We start from the raw sequence: 23,287 nt of genomic DNA on the forward strand, positions 1-23,287 counted from the left end.
GGAATAGTTACACACAAACATGAGTTGAAAAAGCCGAACTGTTACTTTATCCAGGGAAGGGGAGGATTTGGAATGGTGGGGTACATGCTTTTCGCCTTCAAATTTCCTTTCCCAAACTGGTTTTTGTTAGGAAAGTCAACTGGTAGGCTTTTCGTTATGCCAAGATTTCAAGGACATGTGTCTTTCTTAAAAGGAATCCTACTAGATCATATCAAAGATCTGGGAGGGGCTTTGGAGAGAGTCCCCTCCTTTAGTTATCTTGGTATCACTTTTAATTACAATCTGTCATGGAAACCACATATTCAGGCTGCTCTGAAGGCCGCAAACATTTCATCAATGGCAATTAAAAAATTCTTTTACTCCAAAGGAGCAAAACATATACCAGCAGCCATTAGGATTTTTAATGCTAAGGTTATCCCACAGATACTTTATGGGTGTGGAGTGTGGATTGAAGGTGTATCCGACAACCTTTACACCCCTCTACACACATTTTTGAGGGAGATAGCGGCAGTCCCGAGATGCGTAGCAGGTACTGCACTTAGGGTGGAATTCGCCCAACCCTCAATTGAGAAGAGAGCATGGATTACAGCCTTTAAGTTGTTCTTGAACAAGGAAACTTACAAGGACAATTCAGGGAAAGTGGGTTTTGCACTTTTGATCTCGCAGGATACCTATAAGAGTAGCCGAACTAATTTAATTAACCAGAAACTAAAAATTCTGGATATTGATATAACATCTTTACAGTCAAATGAGGCCCTAAGAGTTATAAAATTAAAACTAAAGGATCTCGATTACAGCAGTACTCTCCAGAGAGCCAGACGTACATGTTTGGGCTTATCCCTGGGACTTTCACCCCCAGAGGCTATTCCATCTTATTGCTATTCTTTAAAGATTCCAGCTCAACGCAGAGCCTTCACATTGGCTAGACTTAACTCCTTCCCCTCTAAAGTGCTTTCTGGTCGTTTCTCTGGACTCCCTTATTCTGAATGAGTTTGTGACTGTGGACAAGGAAAGTTAGAGACCTTGGATCATATAATAGTTTTTTGCCCTAAGTGGAGTAAGGAAAGAGAGAGATTTATTATTCCTATTATGTTAAAAGAGAAGCTTCCCTTCCTTCCTTGGGCAATCTCAGTGTTATTGTCTGATAACTTTCCTGACAATCAAACCTCTGCTATAGTGGCTTCCTTTTTAGCCATGGTGATAAAGAAACAAGATTTTCATGAGTTTAGATAGTTTAAAGTGATAATGACGAGTTATGTCTATGTGAATTGGGTATGTTCAAGTGTACAGTTCATATTTTGTTGGTGTTTGTATGGCTTATGGCTTTGGCTGGAAAAGCAATAAACATATTATTATATTATTATATTATATCAAAGATCTATCCAGTCCAGCACCTTCTTCCAGCAGCCTGCTGGATAGGACCATATTGCTTCACACAGTGTACAACCATTTGCCCTTCAGGCCCAAGCAAACAAGGCACAGAGACCTATTTGTATACTTTTATCAAGTGGACTTTATGACTTTGAACTGACATGGGATATTTCTCAGTGCAATGATGTAACCAAGATCTCGGTCCCATCCCTGAAACACTTTGTGTTTTTTTCCTTGCTACATTGTTTTGCCTTTTACAGAGTGGCCCTCTAGTGTTCATTACAAATCAGAACATTGTTTTGTGTCCAAACCAATTCCCTGTTGCAGAGGTGCTGCACATTTAGATTACCTCATCATATTTTAAAATCAGACAATAAATAATGTCTAAATTAACCCTACGGTAAGTCCTTGCTAACCTACATAAAACTGCTTTGCTTGCAGCCTGCAGGATTTAAAGAAATTAAAAGAAATTACAAAGGTCATGTGGCGCCTCCTTCTTTTTTTGTTTACTGGATACATAAGAATAGTTCATGACAGGGTAATGCCATACTAATCTAATAATAGTATGTAGAAGATAAATTGTAGTATTATATGAAGTAGTATATGAAGAATAGAATATAACTCCTTGGTGCTAAAGCATGTAGAGAACCAGCATGGTTCCTAATGCTACCTGGAACAGATATCCTTCTTGTATAACCAAAAGAAAACCTGCCATAAAATCACAGTTTAGCTGCTGCACCTCCCTAAGCTTCCCTTCTCTGTTTTACCTTGGTGGATGAGGCTCCCAGCCTGACTCCTGTCTGATAGAGCAAGGTGTGCCAGTCCCCAAATCTCCCTGCATTAGATGCCGGCAGAAAGCAGACATATATGTGACAATCTCCACCTGCCCTGAATTGTCTAACATGGTCACATTGTAATAATAAAAGGATAAGCAAACTCATAGATGTCAAAACTTCTGGGAAAGGATGTTGCTGAATGCTTTAGGATTTGGTGCTTGGGGAGTAATTTGGACATCCATAGAGACAGTGACTTGAAGCAAAACCATCTGCAAATTAAGTCAACTACATGCACTTATGGGATCCCTGCTTCTTAGTGTCTGAGTTCATTCTAATTAATTAATACTGTTATTATTACTACAGGTTAAAAAAAACAAGTGGACTGAATAATCAAAGCTCCCTGGGTGCATGCTCCTAATTAAAATTTAAAATATATATTCAACCCAGCAATTGCTAACATATACAGGACCTCTCAGTCATGAACGGAATAATTTTTACCTGGTTGGTGCATCCCTATCCATTCCAAAAGGAACAGCTAATCTTTTGCGACATTTAGTGCTTAAGTTTCTATACTTTCTGTTGCATAGAGGAATGTAATAACCTCCATGCGTATACTGAAGTGCCTTACAGATGTATAGTGAAATGCACCAGGCACACAAAAAGACAATAAGTGCACATGATATAGTGGTTAGAGTGCTGGACTAGGATCTGGGAGTCCCAGGTTTGAATCCCCATTCTTCCATGGAAGCTTTCTGGATGACTTTGGCCAGTTTCTCTCAGCCTGAACTACTACAACGGGTAGTTACTGAGAGGTTAAAGCAGAGGCAGGAATAAAGATGTTGTAAGCCACTTTGTGTCCTCATTGGGGAGAAAGGTGGAGTATAAATATAGTACAGTAAGTAAAATAAGCATACACACAAATTAATAAATCCAGAGGAGTTATCTGTGTTAGTCTGTAGTTGCAAAATAGCAAAGAGTCCAGTAGCACCTTTAAGACTAACCACATTTATTGTAGCATAAGCTTTTGAGAACCACAGCTCTCTTCATCAGATACATCTGATGAAGAGAGCTGTGGTTCTCGAAAGCTTATGCTACAATCAAGCTGGTTAGTTTTAAAGGTGCAACTGGACTCTTTACTATTTTGCACAAATTAATCACGCACACACCCTTTCTGGGATTAATCCCATCTCCTAATACTATGCACATGAAAAGGAGCCAAGGTGTAGGACTCTGATGCCTGCTATTAAAAAACAGTCATAGCTCTTGCAAATGCCTGAGTAGTGGACTATAGGTAAACAGGTAGGTAAAGGTAGACCCCTGTGCAAACACCAAGTCATTACTGACCCTTGGGGGGAACGTCACATCACAACGTTTTCTTGGCAGACTTTTTGTTACGAGGTGGTTTGCCATTGTAGCAAAGGCATTTTTAAAAAATAGTGGTTTGTCCAAATGGACACCCAGCTTTAACTGCTGGACACACAGTAGACACAAATTGAATGCTTGATATTCAAGCAATGAACTGTGAAACTCACTTACTTTGCACGGTATTTTAACTCTTTTTGATGTATCTTTAAACATCACCAATATAGTTTTTAAAAGTCCCAACATTCCATGGTGTACCAGCAAAACTAAGAAACTATCTTTCTAATAGACCCTTTACTAATAATATTAACAGGTGGAGGTCTCTGGACTTTGGTTTCTCTGGAGCTTCTTTCATTAAGGCTAGGTCCAAATAATACATATACCACATAAAGTTAGCAAGCAATACAGTTTTTTTATAAAAGTTACCACGTGCCTTTGGCATGTTGAGCTTGCCGCATCAAAAATTCACCTCAAGAATTGTGGACTTTCGGAATGGTGTGGCGATGTCATGGCAGCTGAATTTATGAGCTCACTACTGTGATCTTCCCGATCCCCTGGGACCCGAGGATTCAGGCCCCCATGGAGAGGGGTGGGTGGGCCAGAGCAAGGTGGAGGAGCTCACAGGGATTGACAACCCCCTATTGGAGCCCCCGCATTTGATGGGAACTTTTTCACCGTTGGCATTTTAACAACAACAACATTCAATTTATATACTGTCCTTCAGGACAATTTAATGCTCACTCAGACCGGTTTACAAAGTGTGTTATTATTATCCTCATGACAGTCACCCTGTGAGTTGGGTGGGGCTGATAGAACTCCAAGAAGCTGTGACTGACTCAAGCAGGGGAGTGAGGAAACAAACCCAGATCTCCTGATTAGAGTCTTGCAACTCTTAATCACTACACCATTTAGATTATGTTCACAGGGGATAGGGCTTTTTGTGATGTTGGGTATCTTCCTGGCCACTGCATTTTTATTCTAAGCATCTGAAAGAATGGTGATATCTAGCCTTCCATATGCATATACTTCTCCATCAAATCATTGGCTTCAGACATACAAATTCCTTTAGAAATTAGCAAGTCTTATGGGATATGGAGCTTTTGAAGTTCCAAGAAGGGAGAACACATCATGGTGGAAAAGTTTTTTGGGAAGTCTCTTAGATCACATAATGCTTATTATCATTTGTCACGATCAACACTTGTGGCAAATACTCATGCCAGATTTTGTATCACCAGCATGGTAAGTGTATCATTTAAACTAGACCTAAGACTTTCTAAATATTTATTTTCTACTTGGTAAATATGATCCCTGAATGGGGTCAGCATGGTTGTGCTGATTCACTGGTTGCAGGAAATTGCCATGTCAAAAAATAAGCACTGGAACAGAAAAATGCACAGGTGTATAGTCTGCCCCTGGCGCCACCAGGGAGGGGGCGCCAGGAGCAGCTGCCAGCAGCCAGAGGGTGTAGGCAGCAGCACGGGCAGCCTCGCAGCCCCCTGCACTGCCTTTCGCCTGCCCCGCAGGACAGGGGGTGGCTGGCTTGCCGTGCACCCCCTGTCCTGCAGGGCAGGCAAAAGGCAGCGCAGGGGGCTGCGGGGATGCCTGCACCATTCACCTGCCCCGCAGGACAGGGGGCGGCCGGCCACCCCCTGTCCTGCGGGGCAGTCAAATGATGCGGGTGGCCGTGCTGCCTTTTGCCTACCCTGCAGGGCAAGGGGTGTGTGGCAAACCGGCCGCCCCCTGTCCTGCAGGGTAGGTGAAAGTGGCGCAGGGGGCTGCGAGGCTGCCCGCACCATTCGCCTGCGAGGAGGCGAATGGCGCGGGCGGCTTCCCAGCCCCGCACGCTGCCTCCGCCGTTCCACCCTGCGTGATGATGTCACCGAAGTGATGACATCACGCAGTGTGGGGAGCACGCGCACACTGCACGTGCTCGCGAGGTGGTCAGCCTAGGGTTGCCCCGGGCGCAGGCAACCCTAGATCCGGCGCTGGTGGGATTTGAACCAGTAAAGTGCTGATTCGCAGCCAAACCACTTAACCATTGTGCTACAGCAGCACAGTGCCCCACTTGTATATTCTCATAGTTAACTGTGGCCCCATCTGCAGATACTTCAATCCATATATTGGGGCCATAGTTTTTTTTTTGCAAACTTGGGAGATTTTCCAACTTTGCAAAGAAGTCTGAAAATTAAAAAAATAGAGGTTAAACCTCCCCTCACCAGGAGGAGCATTGTCTTTGCCTGTGTACACAAAACACACATTCATTCACCCAGTTCATCCATGCATGGTTAGTAGCCAGAGGAGGGCAGGGAAGGAGGAGCAGGAGCTACCACCACCCCATTAACTGTGGAAGAGCAGCAATTCAGGTGAGTGGAAGGAGCTGGCACTGTGGCCCCTTTGTGAGCTGTGGTGGCAATAGAGGCAGGAAGATCAGTGGGGATAGAGGAGGACCAGGTGCTGGAACTTCCACTGCCATGTTAACTGTAGAAGTGGCAGTGAAGCCAAGAAAATACTGGACTGTCTGTGTGAAAACTGGACATCTGCCAACCCTAGCTGGGTGGTGGGAAGAGAGAGGAGAAGCAGTCAGAGCTGTGGGAATAGCCTGGTGAAATATATTAGTGGTGTGAAAGATCCATTTTTAATAGGGACTTGGGTTTTGTTCCCACCCCCATTACAATGCCTTTCGCACAAGAGTGGATAAATTGTTTAGACTCATTAAGTTGAAGAAATTATTTTGAAATCAACCTTGGACCTCCGCAGTTCCAGGAATGAGATATAAATCCACCTTTGTCCCTAGAGTTTCAGATACACATAATGAAATATTTGAAAAGTTTGCCACGCATGATTTAACTGAATTGGAGAGGATCCCTAAACAGGTCTGGCATAACTTAATCAAGGAGGAACGGAAAGCAGTGGAGACACTTGATAGCAACACTAATATCATTATAAAACCAGCTGATAAGGGGGGGAGGAATTGCAGTTATGAACACTATAGATTATATAGCTGAGGTGGAATGCTAATTGCATGACAAATCTAGCTATTTACCAATAGTCCAGGATCCCATAGTACAAATCAGATGTATCATTAAACTACTTTGGAGGAGGCAGTTTTGGCAGAGGATATTAATGAGAGTATCTGTAAGATTTTATTGCATAATTCCCCTAGGACACTGGTGTTCTACAGGCTCCCTAAAATTCACAAGGAAGGCTCCCCCCCCCACTGGCAAACCGATAGTGTCAGGTACAGATTCAATACTAGAACCATTAGCCAGTTACCTAGATAGCTTCCTGCAACCCGTTGTACTGCATACTTTGACATATATAAAGGATACCATGTCTTTTATAGATATAATCGAGCAACTTGATATTACCCAGGATGCGTATTTGATGACGATGGACATTAAATCATTGTATACGTCCATCCCCCATGAGGAAGCTAGGCGGGTGGTTGAAATAGGGGGTCACAATGGGGTGCTCAGCAGCCCCCAATATAGCGAACTTATATATGTCCCACCTAGAAAAAGAGCATATTTTGAATGCAAGTTCTAACCCCTTCTATGATCAGATATGTTTCATAAAATTATTTATTGATGACCTGTTTGTGGACCTTAAGGGGCAAGAGGAGGCTAATAATTTTGTGAACTGGATGAACTCTGTCGACAGTAACATTAGCTACAAGTGGCAAGGTCATGACCAATCTTTGGATGTGATAGTTTATAAAAGACAGCCAAATTGATTGGGAGTACAACCTTTTAAGAAACAAATGGATAGATGCTCATATCTGCATTTCTCTTTGTTCCATTCAGAACGTTTGAGATGTAACATCCCTTTAGGTCAGTTCCTCCACCTAAAATGGAATTCATCAGCTACTGCAGATTATGAGAAAGAAAGCATGAGGCTTGGGAGAGACTTTCTGAAGAGAGGTTACCTGAAGAGGGTCATTCAGGATGCCAGTCTCAGAGACAGACACTTAAATTGAAGTTCCTTACTTTCACCTAAAATTAGAACAAATGACAGCCATATTAGATGGGTGGTGACTTTACACTGATATCATCAGGTATCTATAGAATTGCACGTAAATATTGGCATGTGATAAGTGACACTGAGGGCTGTGATAAAGTACCAAAGATAGAATTAAGATGAACAAGAAATTTGAGAGACATCTTGGTATACTCGGATTTTAGGGAACCCCTAGCTGAGCCACCACAGCTGAGAGGACATCACCTTTGTGGCAACTGTAACATTTGTCCACTAGCAATAGGGGTGTCCAGTATTACAAACCTGACAATGGGCATCCCTCTCCAATCCTCTTCCTTCTCCACACGTAAAACTGTGAGGGTAGTGTACATCATGCAGTGCAGCTGTCCACTTATATATGTGGGCAGCACTACCCGTCTTCTAAAAGTAAGAATACAGGAGCATATTTCACGTATTAGATGTAGGAATTTTGAGGCTCCTTTGATGCAATATTTCACACGCACAATGAGAGTGAGAGAGAGACTTCCAGTTCTTAGTCCTGCATGTAGCAAACCCCAGATTAAAAGAAAACACAGGTAGATATCTACTGCAGCTGAAAGCTCGATTAGATTAAACAGCCTATCCCCACAAGGACTTAATAATGAAATAGATTATTCTTGTTTTGTGTGACATACTTTATTTTTGTGTAACATTTTGGTGTAACATAGGTTTCAAGTGTGTGGCCCCTTTAAATTTGGATCTAACAGCAGAGTTGTAGGAGGCGCTTGGCTGCCTTTAAAATGTGCATCACAGATTACATAGGCAGAGCGACAGACTGTCATTGCCTGACCAACTAGGTTTTTGAGACTGGAACATTGGTATCACAGTGAGTTATTTACGGAGCAGTAAATCACAGAACAATTTGTTTAATAGCTTTACTGTTGTGTTTGGAAATAATGACAAGACTGTTAAGGTTAGATATATGTTTTATTGCAGTGGTGTGAATATTAATTTGTGCCCTTGAGGAAGCATTTAGTAAAACGGGCCAATGACATGCTGGCAGAATCCGTTGGGCAGACTTTCATTGAAGGCATCTATAGGCATTGAACTTTGAATGGAAGCCATTTCCTTTTGAAAATTTCTTTAGAAGGCTTCTCCTGCAATAACATCAAGAAGACAACAGGTTACACTTAAAGCATAATGAATGCTTACTTACCTACAGTCTCTGGACTCTCTATTTATTGAGGTTCCAGGTGGTGGTTTAATTATCATATAGTTTTATACTTACCAGTTGGTCTGGAAGACTTCTGTATTGTATCTTGATGAAGAAATATTGTATTGCTGCTTTTTGCTTGTATTTATATTATTGCATTATTTATTGACATATTAATGGTATTTATAGATTGACTTTATAATATTTGGGTGGTTCCTGCCATTGTTCACTTTAAGGACTTTAGCACTTTAATTATATGGCTGGATTGAGAGAGATATTATTGCTGGTGATTGGTTTGGCTCCTGGGAGGCTTTCCTGTTTCCTGAGAGAACACACCACAGGAAGTTCTGTTGTTGCCAGAAATAAAACAGAACTTCATCACATTTCTTTCTTATTTCATCTCTGAAACAACTTCTTTTGTTTCTGTTCTTATCTTCAGGCTTCATAGAAACAGTCCTCAGGTCCTTCTGTTGACTGAGGGACACACTGACAGCTTTGCCAGCTCATTAAATTTCAATTTGCTCAATGTAGACAGCATGCTGATGGAAGGAAGATGGAATCTACAGAATCACTCTCTTAACTGACAGTCACAGTTTTGGCTGTTTCAGTCAAGGATTTCTTTAAACGGAATTGGCAGGCTTTTCTAAATTGAATAGGTTTTCAAATAACAACAGTACAGATATTTTATAATGAAAACTGGATGAATAATATTGGCTTGGAGCCAGGCTGGCATTTTCTCAGGCACAAGGGATTGCTCTCAAAGAGAACAATTTCCCCATCTCTCCTCCCTCAGGACCCCACAATGCACCTGTAAAAGAATAGGTAGGGGGGCATTGTGCACTCCCTCAGGAAACAGGTGGGAAAATTACATTCCACAAGCGGAAGTCCTTGTGCCTACAGAAACACTAGTTAGGATCTAACCCATTAATTGTTTCCATCGAAGATTGTAATAATTTTGTCTCAGCTGCAATATTAAATGAATAAAATATTTTAAAAAGAGATGCAAAGATTGTAACAGTAAAATCATAATTGTATTGTCGAAGGCTTTCACGGCCGGAGAACGATGGTTGTTGTGGGTTTTCCAGGCTGTATTGCCGTGGTCTTGGCATTGTAGTTCCTGACGTTTCGCCAGCAGCTATGGCTGGCATCTTCAGAGGTGTAGCACCAAAAGACAGAGATCTCTCAGTGTCACAGTGTGGAAAAGATGTAGGTTATTTGTATCTACTCAGGAGGGGTGGGGTTGAGCTGAGTCATCCTGTGAGAGTTTCCCAGGGTGTGGAATGCTAATGGCGGGAGGCTTCACTGTATCCTGAGGAGGTTCTTTTGCATATGGATTGGTACTTGATGTGCTAATCTTCTCTGCAGGGCTATTGTCGGGGATAGAATGTTTTGTTGGCCTGGTGTTTTTCAGAACTGGAAACCATGCTCTGTTCATTCTTAAGGTTTCTTCTTTCCTGTTGAAGTTTTGCTTATGCTTGTGAATTTCAATGGCTTCCCTGTGCAGTCTGACAAAGTAGTTGGAAGTGTTGTCCAGTATTTTGGTGTCCTGGAATAAGATACTGTGCCCTGTTTGAGTTAGGCTATGTTCAGCCACTGCTGATTTTTCAGGTTGTCCAAGTCTGCAGGGTCTTTCATGTTCTTTTATTCTTGTCTGGATGCTACGCTTTGTGGTCCCGATGTAAACTTGTCCACAGCTGCAGGGTATACGGTATAAACTCCCATTCCTGGATACCTTGGTCATCCGCAAAGCAAACTTTCAGTTAGGTCACAAGGTCTACAGGAAACCAACTCACACTGATCAGTACTTACACAAAAACTCCAATCACCACCCCCGACAGAAAAGAGGCATAATGAAAACATTAGTGGATCGTGCAAGACGGATATGTGAGCCGCACTTTCTCAATGAGGAAATTAACCATCTAAATCACGCACTTCAGGCAAATGGCCACTCCAGAAATGAAATCCGAAGAGCAATCAAACCCAGGATGAATCAAACAACCAAGGAAAAACAGTCTCCTACAGGAAAAGTGTTTTTGCCATTTATCAAAGGAATTACTGATCAGATGGGAAAGCTTATGAAAAAGCATAACCTTCAAGCAGTATTCAGACCCACCCAAAAAATACAACAGATGCTACGATCAGCAAAAGACAGTAGAGACCCCCTCACCTCTGCAGGAGTATACCGTATACCCTGCAGCTGTGGACAAGTTTACATCGGGACCACAAAGCGTAGCATCCAGACAAGAATAAAAGAACATGAAAGACACTGCAGACTTGGACAACCTGAAAAATCAGCAGTGGCTGAACATAGCCTAACTCAAACAGGGCACAGTATCTTATTCCAGGACACCAAAATACTGGACAACACTTCCAACTACTTTGTCAGACTGCACAGGGAAGCCATTGAAATTCACAAGCATAAGCAAAACTTCAACAGGAAAGAAGAAACCTTAAGAATGAACAGAGCATGGTTTCCAGTTCTGAAAAACACCAGGCCAACAAAACATTCTATCCCCGACAATAGCCCTGCAGAGAAGATTAGCACATCAAGTACCAATCCATATGCAAAAGAACCTCCTCAGGATACAGTGAAGCCTCCCGCCATTAGCATTCCACACCCTGGGAAACTCTCACAGGATGACTCAGCTCAACCCCACCCCTCCTGAGTAGATACAAATAACCTACATCTTTTCCACACTGTGACACTGAGAGATCTCTGTCTTTTGGTGCTACACCTCTGAAGATGCCAGCCATAGCTGCTGGCGAAACGTCAGGAACTACAATGCCAAGACCACGGCAATACAGCCCGGAAAACCCACAACAACCAAAATCATAATTCATTGTTCTTGTAATTGGAAATGTCATCTGGGAGTAATAAAGTGTATTACGTAAAACAAATGCATTGTAGCAGCTGTATTATATAAAGCCCAAAGAACCTCAAGCTAGGAACTGAAAGTAAGGTAAGACCCAGACTTCTTCTGGTGGTTCAAACAAAACAAAATTCTAATTTTGCATTATGTATTATGTACAATATGAACTGTATCAAGAACTTTGGTCAAGAACTAGTGTCTTCATGATTTAACTTGAATTTAAAATGCTTTCAGGGTAAATCTTTTCACTTAAAAGATAGATATGGTATCCAATTCAGTAAATTTCTCATCCTGCTTAGGGGCTGGATTAAGGTTACCGGGTCCCCCCTGACACCAGGGGGGGGGAGGATTTACTAGGGCATTGGGGGCTCACCAGCAATCTCATTATGTCACCAGTGCTGTGCTGATATCACTACCCATACACCTGAAAGTGATGTCAACGCATTGCTGGGGGTTGCTGGGGACACTCTGGTATTGGGGCAAAACTCTATGGTTAAAGATACTACTGATATTATCCCCTCCTTTCCCAACATCTTCCCCCAGCCACTGGGGAAGATGGTAAGCCTAGCTGAAATAAATGTGCATAGAAATCTTTCTTGCTCATAATCTTGGTGGTACAAGCCCGCTGGTGGAGGCGGGGATTCCCTGCTCTCAGTCTTCATCCCCACCCCCTTTCACCTGGCCAGTGCGGGGAGGGGGTGCATGGGAACAGGTCAAGAAATCTTGCAGTGCTGTCCTGTGCTCTCTAGAGCACGTCTGCGTCATGCTGGGAATTATGCCATTCCTGGCATGATGTGGAAGCGATGGGTTGCGTGTGGGGTTGATTTGGGTTCCTCTCACACTACTCCCATACCCCCCCCCCCATCACGACTTTAAGCCTGGGGGACCTAGCAACCCTAAGTATAATCATATAGAAAATATGTGTGAAAATTGCTTCCCAAAGTAGGAAGATAACTCCAAGTCAATAACTTACTTTGTCTTATAGGCAAGGCTTGCTGTGGTGGATGCACCATCTTATGTAAGATACCAGTGAGGGCTTCTGTATTCTAGTGACCCTTTTTTCAACAAGAAAATGTTTCAGGGAAAGTTCTGTACCTGAGTGATGGGGTAAGATAGAAAGGGCCACTTATTTGAAAAGAGCAGCAGGGAACCCATATATAAAGTACAGAAGATGACTTTATATATGTTTTCATGTACAAATATACCTATAAATATGAAATTTAGAAAGATTTTTTTAAAGGGAAAATGAAAGCCAGAATTCCCTGGAAGAAATCTAGTAACAGTATATGTGGTGCAAACAAATATAAAACATTCAATCATACAAGGAGTTGTAAGCCACGAGCTGTTGCTGCATTCCCACATTAGATTTAAATTTTAAATTTGTTCCAGCTTGCCGAGTTTAATCCACAGTACAAATTCTACTACTCTCCTACAATTCAGCTGAGGAATGTTTGAAGCCTTCCTCCAACTTCAGGAGCCTTTCTCTAATGGAAAAAATGCTTAAATTGAGGGAAGGCTCCTTAAGCTGGAAAGGGGAATCCATGTTCACGAACCTGTTTGCGTAGCCATCACAACCATGTTTTCATGCGACATCTTGGGTTGCTATAGTAACCCAATACACCATTCAAATACCTTTTATTAAAATAAATGGATGTAAATTTTTTTGCGATGTCTGTGCATATACAGAAATAACTTTTGGAATGGGCATGTGGAGGGGGTGGCGGTTACCCACGCTTTTAAAATTTAAAACAATTCCTATTTTTCAGCAAACCTGAGGTCTCTAACCTGTTTGAATCTGCAGGCATCTTTGGAATTCTGACATAGGGTGGTTGGCAAATTACAAAATGGCTGAGGCAGAATGAGGGGAGTGGTGCTGGTGGACTGCTGCTCCACCCCTTGGCCTCTTGCCTATACTGTTCCACAAGGTTCTGTCTTGTACCCCATGCTTCTCAGCATCTATATAAAGCCACTGGGAGAGGTCATCTGGAGATCTGGGCTGAGTTTCACCAATATATGGATGTAGGGTTGCCACCTCTGGGTTGGGAAATACCTGGAGATTTGGGGGGTGAAGCCTGGGCTTTGGGGAGGGGCTAGAGCTCAATAAGTTATAATGCCATAGAGCCTACTGTCCAAAGCAGCTATTTTCTCCAGGGTAACTGGAGATCAGTTGTAATTCTGGGAGATCCCCAGACCCCATTGGGAGGTTGGCAACCTTGTGCAGATGACAATCACCTCTATCTCATGCTTCCAGTAGATCCCACGGAGGCTGTAGAAATTGTGAGCTAACAAGCTAAAACTTAATCCTGACAAGATGGAGGTACTACTGGTTGAAGGGGAAGGTTTGACCCAAGAATGAGGATATTTCTTGCTCTGGATGGGGTTGCACTCCCTCTATAGGAGCAGGTTCATAGCTTGGTGGGTGCTGCTGGGCAAGGACTTCCTGTTGGATAAACAGGTGGCAGTGGTGACTGGAGGTGCCTTTCACCAGCTCTGATTGTTGAGTCCACTGCAGGCCTTCCTGGCTGTGAGAGGTCTTGCCACTCTGGTGTATGCCCTGGCTAATCTAGATTAGATTACTTCAATGCACTCTATGTGGTGCTGTCCTTGAAAAGTGTTTGGAAACTTCAATTGGTGTGGAATGCTGCAGCCGGAATGTTGACTGAAGTGGGTATTAGGGACCATATCACTTTAGTTTTGTTCCATCTACACTGGCTTCCATTTTGCTTCTGAGCCCTGTTCAAAATGCTAGAACTGACCTTTAAAGCCCTATATAGCATGGCACCAGCATACCTTAAGGATCGCTTCTCCCGTATGAACCTACCCATCCACTGTTCATCTTTGGAGGCCTTGCTTTGGGTGCTCCATCATCTGATGCTAGATGGGTGGTAACCCCAGAAAGGGCCTTCTTGGTCATGGTAGCAAAACTTTGTAACCCGCTTCCCAGGGATATTTGCCTATCTCCCTCTTTCATCGCCTTCAGCCAGCAGATTAAGGCTCTTTCCTCCCTGTTTGGCTTTCCCCCAGTAAACTCTTATTGGCCCTCCTCCTTGGTTGTTTGTGTGATTATATGTCTAAATGTTGTTATTGTATTTATATATACATTTTAAATGTTATTTTAATGTTTTAAATATCTGTTGTTTGCTGCCTTGGGGGACCTATTTGGGTAATAATACCTCTTCAGCATTTCAGGCAGAAAGTTTAACAGGATGCCTTTTAAAGGAAACATACTATTTTAAAAGGATTGAGCGGGGCATACACGCAGCTTACCTTTAGTTCCTTGTGATGTGGTGGCTGCTCTTGCCAAAGCTACATCTTTAAAAATCTGCACAGCCAATCAGATCTCTTATGGCCAATGAGAAGCTCTACTGTACAAAAACAATGTCTGCTCCCCCTTCTACAAATACTTGGCAGGGGCTGGAAAAGGAGTTGGTGAGTGCCATCCTGCCTACAGGCACCTTGGTGGGGACCTCTGCTCCTAGCCCCGTTGGCTGGCTCTGCTGTGTAAATTTTTTGATCCACAGTTGGGCCAGGAAAACAGTAGCAGGAAGGAAAGGAAGCCTTATATCTCACTTGCCTCTTGCCTGCTGCTCCTGTCCAATTGGCAGGTCCTGAAACTGCCTTTAATTAACAAATGAAAGTCAAGAGATCCAGCTATGGATATATTAACATAACATTTTAAAATTATTATAAGTTCTTAAAAATGCAATCCTAAGAAGAGTTACTCCAGTCTAAGCCCATTGATTTCAATGGACTTAGATTGGAGTAACTCTTCTTAGGATTGCACTGTAAGTTTAGGGAGTTCAGGTTCTAATGTTCTTAATTTTTTATGTCTCAGAGGTTCCTAACAGACAAATAATAAAATGAATAAAATTGATTATTCTTCCCTCCTCCAACCCATTTTCTTGTTTTTCTGCAGAATATACAGTGATTAATGAAAACTGTCCAGGAGCTGAATGGAATATCATGTGTCGGGAATGCTGTGAGTATGATCAGATCAAGTGCATCTGTCCTGGGCGGAAAGAAGTTGTGGGTTACACCATTCCCTGCTGCAGGAATGAGGACAATGAGTGCGATTCCTGTCTCATCCACCCAGGTGTGTTGCTGTTACTGCCCTGTCCCATCCTGTTTATTGGTTATCTGTGCAAGACACAAATTGTGCATGCCTGTGACAGTCATTCTTGTAGCTAGTTAAGTGGAGCGTTCAGCTTGTTTTGCCTGCCAGACTTTGCTGATGAATAGCCTTTTCTCTCCTTGGAGAGGGATGGATGCCAATGCAAACGGTTCACTGTACTGATGAGAATTAATGCATTTAGCATATTGCCTTTAGCATGTTCCCGTTTCTAGAAATAAAACCTCACACCAGGAGCTGAAAGTTTCCAGGATTTCACCATGCATGGCTGGAAGCTCTCCAGAGGATAAAGTCATTCTTGGCTTCAGTGCTGGATGGAGATTTTAATTCCTTAGTCTCCCAGGGCTGGTTTGTGTGCTGCTTTATTAAACAAGATTTGAAAGGAGCTGCTGAGTTCAGTCTTAGAAGAAGGATATGAAAAGCAACAACACAGGGATAAGAAAGGAGAAACCAGCTGGAAGCATGTCAATGCAATCCTAGGCAGAGTTACGCCTTTCTAAGTCCATTGACTTCAATGGACTTAGAAAGGTGACTTCAATGGACTTACAGGGGTGTAACTCTGCTTAGCACTGACCAATGGACATAGAAAGATAAATCTCTGCACAGTAAATTTCTGTTGGAATGGGTCCAAATTATGCATATTGAATTTCTATTCTTCCTTTCTAAGCTATTTTATACTTAAATTCTAGGCTTGCCAGGCCAACCTACCTTCAATCCAGGGTGGGTACTGAGTTGGTGGGCGGGCTCCAGTTCTCTCTCATGTGTTCACATACCCTGTGGTGCTTCTGATGATGTCACTTCTGGTTCAAACTGGAAGAGATGAGGACTCATTCACTTTAAGGGTCAGCTGAAAATATAGGGTTTTTGCTATGTTTTGGGCCAGTGCCTAAAGAATTGACCCCACTGAAACCCCATTGTTTCTGGTTTGAACCAGAAGTGACATTATAGTAAGAACCACCACAGTATCTCCTGCTTTACTTATCCACTTGTAAGGCAAGGCAACCCATTACCAGCTGCCTTCCATTGTTAACTCCAAAAGCTTAGATCTATATTCCATGCTTGAACTTTGTCACATTCTGTATCTTTAGTATTGTATTTTTCACATTGATGCATCTGTGTGAAATGCAAAGCCTTCTCAGAGATGAGATAGTCATCACAAATATACTCAGCTTTTAAGACCTTGGTTCAGATGTGCTTCTATATATAATTTTGGCCCACAATGACTTTATACTTTTTTAGGGCTCTGGGACATATGTGGGGGGAAAGTATCTGAGATCTACTGTATCCAAATGTTTAGAGAAGAAGTGGGGTAGAAGACTAGAAGGGTAAGCTTTCCATTTGAGAACACAGATTTGTCATCAGAGGTAAGCTCACTTAGCCTGTCTGAATAGATCTGTGGCTGAAACAGAGTTGCCAACCACTTGGGAAAAAATGTCCTGCCTCCACCCTTAGTAGAGGCTTAATGAGATATTGTTTACCAAGTGATGTTATTTACCTTTATGCCATAAAAAGCATCATCTGTCCATTTCCACACATTAAGCTGTATGAAAAGGGCACAGTATTCTTTCTCCAGTTCATAGGCAACTGTTCAGTGTAATACATATTGATTACTGAAATGCTAACACAACAGCCAGCCGGATACAGGTGGGCCATAGCTTAGTGGGAGATGCTGTGGCTCAGTGGAAGAGCCTCTGCTTTGTATGCAGAAGGTCCAAGGTTCAATCCCTGGCATCTCCAGTTAAAAGGACCAGGTAGTAGGTAATGTGAAAGGGCTCTTCCTGAGACCCTGGAGAGCCACTGCCAGTCCAAGTAGACAACACTGGCCTTGATGGACTTATGGAACCTCTAGTGACAATGAAACTCAAGGCTCATCAGAACCTGTTTCTGAGAACTTGGAGACACACCACTATTCAGAGTCGCTAATGCTCGGCCAATACTCTGACATGCAGATAATGCAGTTTTATATATGGAGGAATCAAGACCATCTCTATAATGAAATGAGATGCGGCAGCGGCCTCAGACCATGTGCCTCTGCCACAACTCACTCAACTCCTCCTCCTGTGCATCCATGCTGGACCAGCTAATGTTCCTTCCCTTCTCACTCCTCCAAGTATCTTTAAACACAGTACAGTCAGCAGGACATGTCCAGTAGAGTTTCCTTAACTTTCTTGGGAGCACAATTTATTTATTTTCTATTTTTATTCCACCTTCCCCACATTTCCAGCACTACAGAAGAAGTGTAGGCTGTTCTTGGCAGAGGCAGAAAGAAATTGGTGGTGTGCTGGTATTGAATGACACATATATATATACTTCAGTTTTTCAAATATTTGTTTGAGAAGATCACTGATCATAAGTATCATTGTCCCCCTAAAGATAAATGGAAGTCTAGTGGCACCTTAAAGATTAATGAGTTTTTATTCTAGTATGAACATTTATGGATTACAGCCAGTTTGGTGTAGTGGTTAAGAGCGCGGGACTATAATCTGGAGAACTGGGTTTGATTCCCCACTCCTCCACTTGAAGCCAGCTGGATGACCTTGGGCTAGTCACAGTTCTCTAGAGCTCTCTCAGCCCCACCCACTTCACAGGGTGTTTTGTTGTGGGGATAATAATGGCATATGTATTGTCGAAGGCTTTCACGGCCGGAGAACGATGGTTGTTGGGGGTTTTCCGGGCTGTATTGCCGTGGTCTTGGCATTGTAGTTCCTGACGTTTCGCCAGCAGCTGTGGCTGGCATCTTCAGAGGTGTAGCACCAAAAGACAGAGATCTCTCAGTGTCACAGTGTGGAAAAGATGTAGGTCATTTGTATCTACTCAGGAGGGGTGGGGTTGAGCTGAGTCATTCTGTAAGAGTTTCCCAGGGTGTGGAATGCTAATGGCGGGAGGCTTCACTGAGTCATTCTGTAAGAGTTTCCCAGGGTGTGGAATGCTAATGGCGGGAGGCTTCACTGTATCCTGAGGAGGTTCTTTTGCATATGGATTGGTGCTTGATGTGCTAATCTTCTCTGCAGGGCTATTGTCGGGTGTGGAGTGTTTTGTTGGCCTGGTGTTTTTCAGAACTGGAGCCCATGCTCTGTTCATTCTTAAGGTTTCTTCTTTCCTGTTGAAGTTTTGCTTATGCTTGTGAATTTCAATGGCTTCCCTGTGCAGTCTGACAAAGTAGGTGGAAGTGTTGTCCAGTATTTTGGTGTCCTGGAATAAGATACTGTGCCCTGTTTGAGTTAGGCTATGTTCAGCCACTGCTGATTTTTCAGGCTGTCCAAGTCTGCAGTGTCTTTCATGTTCTTTTATTCTTGTCTGGATGCTACGCTTTGTGGTCCCGATGTAAACTTGTCCACAGCTGCAGGGTATACGGTATACTCCTGCAGAGGTGAGGGGGTCTCTGCTGTCTTTTGCTGATCGTAGCATCTGTTGTATTTTTCGGGTGGGTCTGAATACTGCTTGAAGGTTATGCTTTTTCATAAGCTTTCCCATCTGATCAGTAATTCCTTTGATATATGGCAAAAACACTTTTCCGGTAGGTGACTGTTTTTCCTTGGTTGTTTGATTCATCCTGGGTTTGATTGCTCTTCGGATTTCATTTCTGGAGTAGCCATTTGCCTGAAGTGCGTGGTTTAGATGATTAATTTCCTCATTGAGAAAGCGCGGCTCACATATCCGTCTTGCACGATCCACTAATGTTTTCATTATGCCTCTTTTCTGTCGGGGGTGGTGATTGGAGTTTTTGTGTAAGTACCGATCAGTGTGAGTTGGTTTCCTGTAGACCTTGTGACCTAACTGAGAGTTTGCTTTGCGGATGACCAAGGTATCCAGGAATGAGAGTTTTCCCTCACTTTCTTTCTCCATTGTGAATTGTATGTTCAGGTGGATGTTGTTGAGATGATTCAAAAACTCCATCAATTCTTCCTCCCCATGGCTCCAAATGATGAATGTATCATCCACAAACCGGAACCATACACTGGGTTTGTGGGGTGCTGATTCTAGAGCTGTTTTTTCAAAATGTTCCATGTAGAAGTTTGCTATAACTGGGCTGAGTGGGCTCCCCATGGCCACCCCATCCATCTGTTCATAGAATTCGTTGTCCCATTGGAAGTAACTGGTTGTCAGACAATGATGGAATAAGGCTGTTACATCCTCTGGGAAAATCTGATTAATCAGTGCAATAGTGTCTTTTACTGGAACCTTGGTAAACAGGGATACAACATCAAAACTGACAAGTATGTCTTGTGGATTGAGTTTCAAAGAACTGATTTTGTTGATGAAATCTGCTGAATCTTTGATGTAAGACGAGTTTTTCCCGATGTGGTCCTGCAGGAGATCTGCCAGATGTCTAGCTAATTCATATGTCGGTGAACCAATGGCACTCACAATGGGTCGGAGTGGGACTGAATCTTTATGTATTTTGGGGAGTCCATATAGTCTAGGTGGCTGTGCTTCAGTCTTGCATAGTTTGCTGTGCGTGTCGGGATGTAGTGAGGAATTCTTGATCAGCGCATTTGTTAGCCTGGTGATTTTGCAAGTGGGATCTCGTTTTAGTTTTTTGTAGGTGGAGGGGTCCAGGAGTTCCTTAATCTTCTTTTTGTATTCCTCCGTTTTCATGATCACTGTAGCATTGCCTTTATCAGCTGGTAGAATGATGATGTCTGGATCTGCATTGAGGGTCTTGATGGCATTTCTCTCCTTGCGTGTTATATTGCTGGTGGGAAGCTTTGCCTTTCGTAGAATCCTGGCTGTCTCTCCTCTTATTTCCTCAGCTTCCTCTTCAGGTAGATGACGAATGGCAGCTTCTACATTTGCAATGATGTCTTCCACAGGAATTCTGGTGGGGGTGACTGCAAAGTTTCCTCCCTTTGCCAAGATGGAGGTTTCTTCTGGTGAGAGTTGACGGTCTGTCAGATTGATGACAATGCGTGCATTGTCGAGCATTGGGCTTGTCTGTCTTTTTTCCTGTAGTTTGTTAAACTTCTGCTTCTGTCTGGATGTGTGGTTGATAAACACTTGTTCCATCTTCCTGTAGGTGAGATTATCGACCTTGTCCCAATCCTGACTTCTCATTTTATGGCTGGTGTTGATATGCAAGCAAAATAGCTCCTTGTCTGTGGCAGCAAGTTCTCTGCGGGTAGTGTGGATTCTCTCACGTAAGAGGGCCTGTTCTAGACGGTCATAAATGCGGTTCGCCTGTGTGGTTTTGAAGATTCTTTTAGTTGTGAGAAAAGATGGAATGGTTCTTGTGTCCCTGCAGCGTAGAAGAAAGGTCAAAGAACAGAGTAGATGTGCTTTCTTGTTCCGAAGTGTTTCCAATCTTCGGGTCTGTTGGAATGTTTCCTCCCCGTAGAGGTGTTCGATGTATTGTCGAAGGCTTTCACGGCCGGAGAACGATGGTTGTTGGGGGTTTTCCGGGCTGTATTGCCGTGGTCTTGGCATTGTAGTTCCTGACGTTTCGCCAGCAGCTGTGGCTGGCATCTTCAGAGGTGTAGCACCAAAAGACAGAGATCTCTCAGTGTCACAGTGTGGAAAAGATGTAGGTCATTTGTATCTACTCAGGAGGGGTGGGGTTGAGCTGAGTCATTCTGTAAGAGTGGCATACTTTGTATAATGGCATACTTTGTAAACAGCTCTGAGTGGGCATTAAGTTGTCCTGAAGGGCGGTATATAAATCAAATGTTGTTGTTGTTATACCGGATGTATTTCCAACCCAACGAAACTTTAAAGTTAGGCTTCCATTAACAAACTGTGTTTTCTTCTTTCAGGGTGTATGATTTTTGAAAACTGCAAGTCTTGCCGCAATGGCTCCTGGGGAGGAACACTAGACAATTTCTACATCAAGGGCACCTACTGTGCAGAATGCAGAGCAGGCTGGTATGGTGGAGACTGCATGAGTGAGTATCTTCAGTGGCACTGTTAGGGGAGGAGGGAAAATTGCATGCAAGGGGGCAGAGGAAATACTCAAGAGTGTCCCAAAGAACTGCCCCTCCAAAATACAAGAGCCAGACTTGGACAATGTTCATCAAGCATTACTCAGAATATTGGATAAGGTAGAAAGCTGTTTATATACATTATTTTTTATATGCATCTGCATTTTAATTTTTTGAAAGTTACTTTGGGAGCCAGATTTTGGCTGAATGAATAAAAATGCATTTAATAGTTGGTTCCTTTTGCATGATATTTTGTGTATAAAGTATGACAACAAAATCCTCTCCTGAAATCTAAAAATGGAGAAAACAGGATGTATATTTATAGACTTGAATTGCACACATGCAAAAATGAGCAGAGTTACAGTGATAATTAAAAATTCTTGAGAGTCAGAAGAGTGTGTTTCTGATCCAGTGTCTCCTGAAATAGGATTACCAACTTCCAGGTGTGGCCTGGGGTTCTCCTGAAATTGCAATTGATCTATAGACTTCAACATTAGTACACCTGGTGGGAAAGTCAGCTTTGGAAGGTGAATTAAAAGGCCTCATATTCAAAGCTGGCTCAAGATTTTTCACCCCCTAGGGGAATGATCTTGCCACCCCTGCCATGTAGTGGCATCCTCCCCAAACCCAATGGTGTGAGAGAGGGAAGGAGCAGGCTCGCTGCAAGCCACCCACTGATGAGAGGGTACCACTAAGGCTGCCGCTTGCCGTGGCAGACCCTGGTGCTGCGAATGGGTGGTGATAGGGCCCTTCCACTTCTGGCCCCCTAGCGGATGAGCTGGCTCTTATCACATACTGCTCAGTTCCCTTCCTTCCCCAAAATCTGCCCTCCCCAAGCACTCTCCCAAAATTTCCAGCTGTTTCCCAAGTTGGAGTTGCCAGCCCTACAACAACCACCCTGCCTGATTGCTCCTTGTGTGCCTCAGAGAGGGCCTACTCAGTTCTGGCTTGAGGGCAGGTTGAGTTGATGAGGCAGGGAGATATTGTTGGTGGTAACAAAAGGTCATTGTTTAACTCAACACTATCTCTCATTTTCAAATATTGTAACTGAAATGGGCACAGACTTTCATATCCTCTGAATTGTAAGCTATTTGTAATCTAAACTGTAAGCTTTATGACATAAGAGTGCTTCTCCAGTGACGAAAAAGATCACACGGGAAGGGCTAATATCTATTATAATCTCTTACATCCATATGTAATGACTTCTGGATGTTCATCCCAGAGCCTTGGGGCTTTACCAGATGCTATGGGTTTTCAGCACAGTGTGTCAAACTATCTCTATATAATCCAGATCTCATCACCCAAACAAACATTTCTTTTGTGGGAACTGCAGTTTCATAGTTGTCAAATTGCAGCCCTATTGCTGAGAAACTGTGGGTGGCTTCAGACGTTCTTCTGGAGCTTCAAGGGAGGAAGCATGGGGAATAATATTTCCTCTCTCATTTCTGAGAAAGGAGACAAATTTATTTCCTGCAGCAAGAGGCCTGCTGCTCATTGAAGAACGTACATCTTTCTGTTGAGGATGTATACATTTCTCCTCCTTTGCTTGAGATTCAGAAAAAGTTTCCTTGCAGCCTCAGCCCAACATCCAAAGCCATCCACAGATTCTTGCTCTAAGATGTGTCTGTGGGCTAGCAAGAAAACTAGATGATTCCCATGCCTTCCCTGCTGAATACATAATATATCTTTCCCCTCTC

General features: G+C 43.0%; 1 protein-coding gene and 1 non-coding gene across 3 annotated transcripts in view; both read left to right on the top strand.

Moving 5' to 3' along the window:
• PAMR1 (peptidase domain containing associated with muscle regeneration 1) overlaps window positions 1–23,287 on the top strand; it is a 110,006-nt gene that overhangs the window by 9,535 nt on the left and 77,184 nt on the right. Inside the window, exons 2-3 of one of the 2 annotated variants that reach the window (XM_054972306.1) lie at window positions 15,463–15,639; window positions 21,426–21,554. In XM_054972306.1, coding sequence (XP_054828281.1) covers window positions 15,463–15,639; window positions 21,426–21,554 — 306 coding nt within the window. The remainder of the gene's footprint in view (window positions 1–15,462; window positions 15,640–21,425; window positions 21,555–23,287) is intronic. The other variant, XM_054972307.1, reaches the window with a different exon arrangement.
• TRNAT-UGU (transfer RNA threonine (anticodon UGU)) lies at window positions 17,338–17,412 on the top strand. The gene has a single exon. It is a non-coding gene; the product is annotated as a tRNA-Thr (tRNA).

This window comes from Eublepharis macularius, chromosome 2, assembly GCF_028583425.1.
Source record: "Eublepharis macularius isolate TG4126 chromosome 2, MPM_Emac_v1.0, whole genome shotgun sequence".
Taxonomy (NCBI): Eukaryota; Metazoa; Chordata; class Lepidosauria; order Squamata; family Eublepharidae; genus Eublepharis; species Eublepharis macularius.